This window comes from Phalaenopsis equestris, unplaced genomic scaffold, assembly GCF_001263595.1.
Source record: "Phalaenopsis equestris unplaced genomic scaffold, ASM126359v1 Scaffold233625, whole genome shotgun sequence".
Classification (NCBI taxonomy): domain Eukaryota; kingdom Viridiplantae; phylum Streptophyta; class Magnoliopsida; order Asparagales; family Orchidaceae; genus Phalaenopsis; species Phalaenopsis equestris.
The window spans coordinates 5337-12325 of NW_018251566.1; the positions used below are offsets into that span (position 1 = coordinate 5337).

General features: G+C 34.5%; 1 protein-coding gene across 1 annotated transcript; it reads right to left on the minus strand.

The window, feature by feature from the left end:
- Positions 1-5329: 5329 nt before the first annotated feature.
- LOC110038717 (chlorophyll a-b binding protein of LHCII type 1) lies at positions 5330-6301 on the minus strand. Its single transcript, XM_020743611.1, has one exon. The coding sequence runs from the start codon at positions 6232-6234 to the stop codon at positions 5401-5403; it is 834 nt and encodes a 277-aa protein (XP_020599270.1). The 5' UTR covers positions 6235-6301; the 3' UTR covers positions 5330-5400.
- Between the last annotated feature and the right edge of the window lie 688 nt (positions 6302-6989).

A 6989-nucleotide genomic window follows, 5' to 3' on the forward strand; every position in this document is an offset into this window, starting at 1 on the left:
ATATATATCTGTGTGTGTGTGTGTGTGTGTGTGTGTTTGTAAATTAAAATGTTCTTCCGAAGTAGGCGATGAGATTTCAATTCGAGTGACCGACAGCTTCCTACGGACAACTCCAACAAAAAATAGTGTCGACAGTGGGGTTCTTTGGTCTTGGTTTTAAGAGTAATTCTTTTACCTGGTATAGGGGGTGTTTAAATGATTGGATAGATTTTTGGGTAATGAGTTATGGCAATTATCTTATCCAGTTTTCTCGGTTAATTATTTGCTTATTTATTGTTCAGATCATGCTCCTATTTTAGTTACTGTTAATTGGAAGACTAGAGTTCATCAGTATCAATTTAAATTTCGTTAAAACTAATTAGGTTTGTAATGAAGCCGTTGTTTCTGGTAAAAGATTATGGTATTTAAAAAAAAATTTGGCTTTTAAATTAAGAGGTTGGAATTGAGATTTCTTTGGGAATATTCATTCTTTGGTTTTAAATGCTGAGAATAATCTTAGCAATCTTGATAAAGGATATGAAGATGAGGGTATTGATCATAAGAGCGTCTTGGAGGCTCAACATAGATTAGTTATAGTTGTTAATATGGAAGAGGCTTTTTTTAAGCAAAAGGCTTTGAGTAATTTTTTTGTTCATGGTGATCGTAATACTACTTTTTACCATGATTTTATCAAGCAACATAAATTAACTAATTATATTAGTAAAATTAAGAATGCTAGAGGTATGATTCTTACTACTAGCAATGTTATTGAAGCTGATGGTATTTCTTATTTTACTAATCTGTTTAATAGTGAAAAGGTTGTTCTTAATTCAATTGATAATTCTCTTTTTGATAATAATGAGTTTTCGGCTCATCATTTAGCTTTAGATGTGGTTCCTACAAGTACAGAGATTAAAGAGGCTTTGGATGGTATTGACGGTAATAACTCAGCCGGTCCTGATGGTTTCTCAGCAGAATTTTATAAATTTTAATGGGATGTTATTAAAGTTGATCTTATTTATGTTATATAGTATTTTTTTAAAGGGAAGGATCTCCCGAAGTATTTTAAAGCTTCCAATAAGATTCTTATTCCTAAAGCTAGTAAAGGGATTATTTGGGATGCTTATCGGCCTATTAACCTTACCATTATGGTTTCTAAAATTATCTCTAAAGTGGTGGTGAATAGTTTGAAACCTTTTCTCTATAAGTTGATCTCTGACAATCAATCTGCCTTTATTAAACGTAGGTATATTGGTAATAATGCTCTTACTGCTCAGGAACTGTTACTTGATATTCATAAAAATGATAGAGGTGGAAATGTTAATTTTAAAATGGACATTAGGAAAGCGTATGATAATATTAGTTGGGAGTTCATTATGGATGTTTTGAAGGCTCATGGTTTTAATTTAGCCCCGTGCAATATCATTAAAAGAATTATGGATAATAATTTTATTATGTTCTTATTAATAGTAATAAAGGTTGAGTTTTCAATTCTACTAGAGGTATTAAGTTGCGTGATCCCATTTCTCCTTTTATTTTTATTATGGCTATTGATTATCTTTCTAGGTATCTTAATAATCTTTTTCATCACTTTCCTAATATGAGGTATAATGGTAAAGGTGGTCCTAGTATTAATCATTTAGCTTATGTTGATGATCTGATTATTTTTACTAATGCTAATAAAAGTACTATCAAGCGTCTTTGGCAGGGTTTGGAGCATTTTCAAGAGGTTTATATGTTTATCTTCAATCCTAGTAAGAGTAATTTTTTAATGTTCTAAAAAGATTACTATTGCTAAAAAGAATTGGATTCTAGATTTTATTAGATATACAAAAGGAGACATTCCTAAGGTATATAAGGGTTTCAATCTTGATAAAGGCTGTCGTAAAATGCATTTGTTTGAGAATATTATTAATAAGATTAGGAAGAAGATTATGTCTTGGAATAATCTTCTTCTTTCTTATTGTGGTAAGGTGATGTTACTTAAAAGTGTCCTTACTTCTATTCCTATATTTACCTTATGTTTTATGAAGATGCCTTATTCTATTTGTATGAAGCTGGAAAGTATTTTTAACAAATTTTTGTGGGCTGGTAAGGATATTATGATTCATTGGATGAGATGGAAACAAATGTGCAAACCTATTAGAAAAGGTGGATTTGTTTGCCATTCTCTTTGGGATACTATGCTTTTTAGTTATATGATTTTATGGGTTAATTTTCGTAAGGGTAAGACCCTTTGGGCTAAGATGACGCATTTGAAATATTGTAAAGATATGCATCCTTTGGCTTTGGATAGTAAAACACAGGATTCTCTTGTTTGGAAAAGTATGCTTAAGGTGGCTAACTGTAGTGAATCTATTATTTATTGGGATCTTGGTCCAAGCAAGTGTAGTTTTTTGTATGATAATTGGATTGGTTTGGGTCCTTTAGTTGATAGCTATGGAGGCCCTTTTGATGTTAATTTGCAGGTACAGTAGATGTGGAATGGTAATGTTCAGAATATTAATAAGCTTGCTAACCTGGTTAATAGCGAGGATTTGGCTAGTATAGCTAAAGTTCCTATTAGTCAGGGTCCTGATAAAATCAAACTTAAAGGTAAGTTGGGTTGGTCTGCTACTAAGATTTTCTCTATGGCTCTTAATACTTCCCAAGGTATGGATTTAAGGTGGATTTGGAATGATTTGATAAAACGTACCCAATCTTTTTTTTATGTGGCGTCTTTTACATAAAATTCAACCTATTGATGATATTTTAAAGCTTAGAGGTTTAAGATTTTTTTCTATTTGTTATTTCTGTAAGAGGCATGTTGAAACGTTGGAACATATTTTCTATACTTGTTCTTATATTAATGATTTATAGAAGAGGGTGTTTATACTCTTTGAGTATGTTGGTAATTGTAATCATAACAGGTCTATTACTGGTATGATTACGGTTTGGCAGAAGGATGGGTCGAAGCTGTACAGGTCTGTTCCTGTTATCACTTTCTGGTTTATTTGATCTACTCGAAATAATTGTAAGTATGATGGCCAGTCTTTTTCTAGTTCAAATTGTTTTCATTCTATCAAATGTAATGCTTATAAAATGTTGAAATATGAGAACTTTAAGCCTTCTACTAATAGATTATGTCTTGGAATAATCTTCTTCTTTCTTATTGTGGTAAGGTGATGTTACTTAAAAGTGTCCTTACTTCTATTCCTATATTTACCTTATGTTTTATGAAGATGCCTTACTCTATTTGTATGAAGCTGGAAAGTATTTTTAACAAATTTTTGTGGGCTGGTAAGGATATTATGATTCATTGGATGAGATGGAAACAAATGTGCAAACCTATTAGTAAGGGTGGACTTGTTTTCTGTTCTCTTATGGGCACTATGCATCTCAGTTATATGAAATTATGGCTGAATTTCGTAATGATAAGTCTTTCTGGGCTAAAATGATGCATCTGAAATATTGTAAGGATGTGCATCCTTTGTCTTTGACTAGTAAAGCACACTTGTTTGGAAAAGTATGCTTAAGGTGGCTAACTGTAGTGAATCTATTATTTATTGGGATCTTGGTCCAAGCAAGTGTAGTTTTTTGTATGATAATTGGATTGGTTTGGGTCCTTTAGTTGATAGCTATGGAGGCCCTTTTGATGTTAATTTGCAGGTACAGTAGATGTGGAATGGTAATGTTCAGAATATTAATAAGCTTGCTAACCTGGTTAATAGCGAGGATTTGGCTAGTATAGCTAAAGTTCCTATTAGTCAGGGTCCTGATAAAATCAAACTTAAAGGTAAGTTGGGTTGGTCTGCTACTAAGATTTTCTCTATGGCTCTTAATACTTCCCAAGGTATGGATTTAAGGTGGATTTGGAATGATTTGATAAAACGTACCCAATCTTTTTTTTATGTGGCGTCTTTTACATAAAATTCAACCTATTGATGATATTTTAAAGCTTAGAGGTTTAAGATCTCCTTCTATTTGTTATTTCTGTAAGAGGCATGTTGAAACGTTGGAACATATTTTCTATACTTGTTCTTATATTAATGATTTATAGAAGAGGGTGTTTATACTCTTTGAGTATGTTGGTTATTGTAATCATAACAGGTCTATTACTGGTATGATTACGGTTTGGCAGAAGGATGGGTCGAAGCTGTACAGGTCTGTTCCTGTTATCACTTTCTGGTTTATTTGATCTACTCGAAATAATTGTAAGTATGATGGCCAGTCTTTTTCTAGTTCAAATTGTTTTCATTCTATCAAAATATTTATAAAAGCTTGAAATATGGGAACTTTAAGCCTTCTTGTAATACTACTCTTAAGCGTATGTTGCTGAAGTTTCATATTGATTTGCTGAGAAAAAATAAGGCTGATATTATTTTAGTTCATTGGGTTGCACCTATTAATGGGTTTATCAAGCTCAATACGGATGATAGCTGGAGTAATTATACTGTAGGAATTGTCGGTATCTGTCGAGACTCTTCTGGTAAGGCTAGTGTGTGGTTTTCTGCTTCTGTTGTTGTTTTAAGCGTTATTGAAGCTGAAGCTGAGGTTGTGATTATGGGACTGGAATTGGCTTTAAAATTTGGTTGGAAAAATTTAGAAGTTGAAATGGATTCGTTTGATCTTTGGTCATTTTGTTGCAGAAATAGAGATTATCCTTGGTATTTTATAATTCAATTGAAAAGAATTTTTGCTTTGACGATTGGTATGCAGGTTCGTTGGCTTTTCATTCATCGTGCAGAAATAGCGATTATCCTTGGTATTTTATAATTCAAAAGAAAAGAATTTTTGCTCTGACGATTGGTATGCAGGTTCGTTGGCTGTTCATTCATCATGATTGGGCTGCTAAGCTAGGGATGCAGACTCAAAGAGTTATTTTTTCTAATAACTTTCCGGAGATTCACAAGTGCTTTATTAGGGGTAATTTGATGGATTCCCCTTATATTTGTATTTCTTCTTGATTTTGTTTTTTTGCTTTTTTATTTTCTTAGGTGTTGTGTGAGTTGTATTTTTATTTTTGTGGATTAGGAACCTTTTTTACTTTTTGTGTGAGTTGTATAGAGTTTAGGTTGAGTTCCATTTCCAAACTTTGTATTTTTTGTTATTTTTTTAATAAATTAGAGCCTTTTAGTGTTCTTTATTAAAAAAAAAGGTTTAATTAAATTTTAGAATATATTTATTTACTAGAAATAAAATAAGCTCTTAAAATTACCAAACAATGTAAATAATGATTCTTGAAAAGATAAATAAAACAAAAGAAAAAGAGATTAACACATCATCAAGAAAATGTTACTGTACAACAGTTCATAATATTGATGATTGCTCTCCAACGCACGTACATTGAAACTCTCAAGCTAAACTACTTGTTTTACACGTCCAACTCAAAGGAACTAGCACCAAGCAAGCCATAGTCAATTAAATCTGAACTTAAACTCCTCACTTTCCAGGAACAAAGTTCGTGGCATAAGCCCAGGCGTTATTGTTCACCGGGTCAGCAAGGTGGTCGGCCAAGTTCTCCAGCGGTCCCTTTCCAGTGACAATGGCCTGCACGAAAAAACCAAACATAGAGAACATTGCCAGCCTACCATTCTTTAACTCCTTCACCTTCAGCTCAGCAAAGGCCTCGGGGTCGTCGGCCAAGCCCAGCGGGTCGAAGCTATTGCCTGGGTAAAGCGGGTCGGTGATCTCGCCGAGAGGACCACCGGCAATACGATAGCCCTCAACAGCACCCATGAGGACAACTTGAACTGCCCAGATAGCCAAGATGCTTTGAGCATGGATCAAGTTTGGGTTACCCAAATAATCAAGCCCACCCTCGCTGAAGATCTGAGAACCAGCTTTGAACCACACCGCCTCGCCGAACTTTACGCCATTGCGAGCCAAAAGCTCTGGGAAGATGCAACCCAGTGCACCCAACATGGCCCACCGTGAGTGGATGACCTCCAGCTCCCGATTCTTAGCGAAGGTTTCTGGGTCCGCCGACAAGCCAGCAGTGTCCCAGCCGTAATCACCGGGGAACTCGCCAGTGAGGTATGAAGGTGGCTCGCCAGAGAACGGGCCCAAATACTTCACACGGTCCGGGCCATACCATGGGCTGCTAGTTGCGGGGCGTAACTTTCCTGCTGTAGTCCGGGGCCTGTTCGATGTAGTCTTATCCTGCATGGTGATGCGGCCCTCGCCAAAGATGAGAACGTTGGAGGGCGAGATTTTAACCGCCTTACCAGCGAAAGAAGGAGAAGAGAGGGCCATTGTGGCTGCTGTGGCTGCCATTGCGGGTGTTGGAATGTGTTAGATTATGTTCAGGGTTGATTGATTTAGGCTTGAAGTGGTTATCAGTTTTTAAAGGGAGGAAGAGTGGGAAGCGGATTGGCGTACTTATCTGAAAGAAATCTTGAGCCTTGATTTCATTGGATGAAGGCTTCTGAGGCCATGGTTTGAGTTTAATAAAATATGCGGGTGGCTCTTTTCCGTCCACCAGCTTTGCCAGATAATTTCGAGGCTTAGATGTGGTGTCAAGCATGTCTATTTTGGCCATTTCTTTCCTTTTAATTTTTTAGGAAATTTATATTACTGCCGCATTGTTTTAATGCAATTACCAATCTAACACCATAAGTTTTATATTTATATTTATACCATCTTAATATTAAAAATTAACTCATGGAAATTTGAATTTTTTATTAAAAATTAATGATAATAATATTTTATGTGTGATTAAAAATTTCGAGTGTTATATTTATAATTATGAAAGTTTAGTGTTGGATATGTAAATATATAAGAATTGTGTGTTATGTATGTAACTGACCCTACTTCATTTCTAATAAAAGCTGTAAGTTGCAAAAGTATCCTTCGGGCATCTATGAATTATAGATAATAATTAATCGGGTAATATTTTAAAACACAAAGTAACAACTGAATCCTAATATGTCAAATACAATTCTTAGGCATAGCAAGTATTGTTCATGTTGTGAAGAACTTGAAAGTATCAATGCACTAGATGAAACTTTTGAAATTGATTCGATTAATAT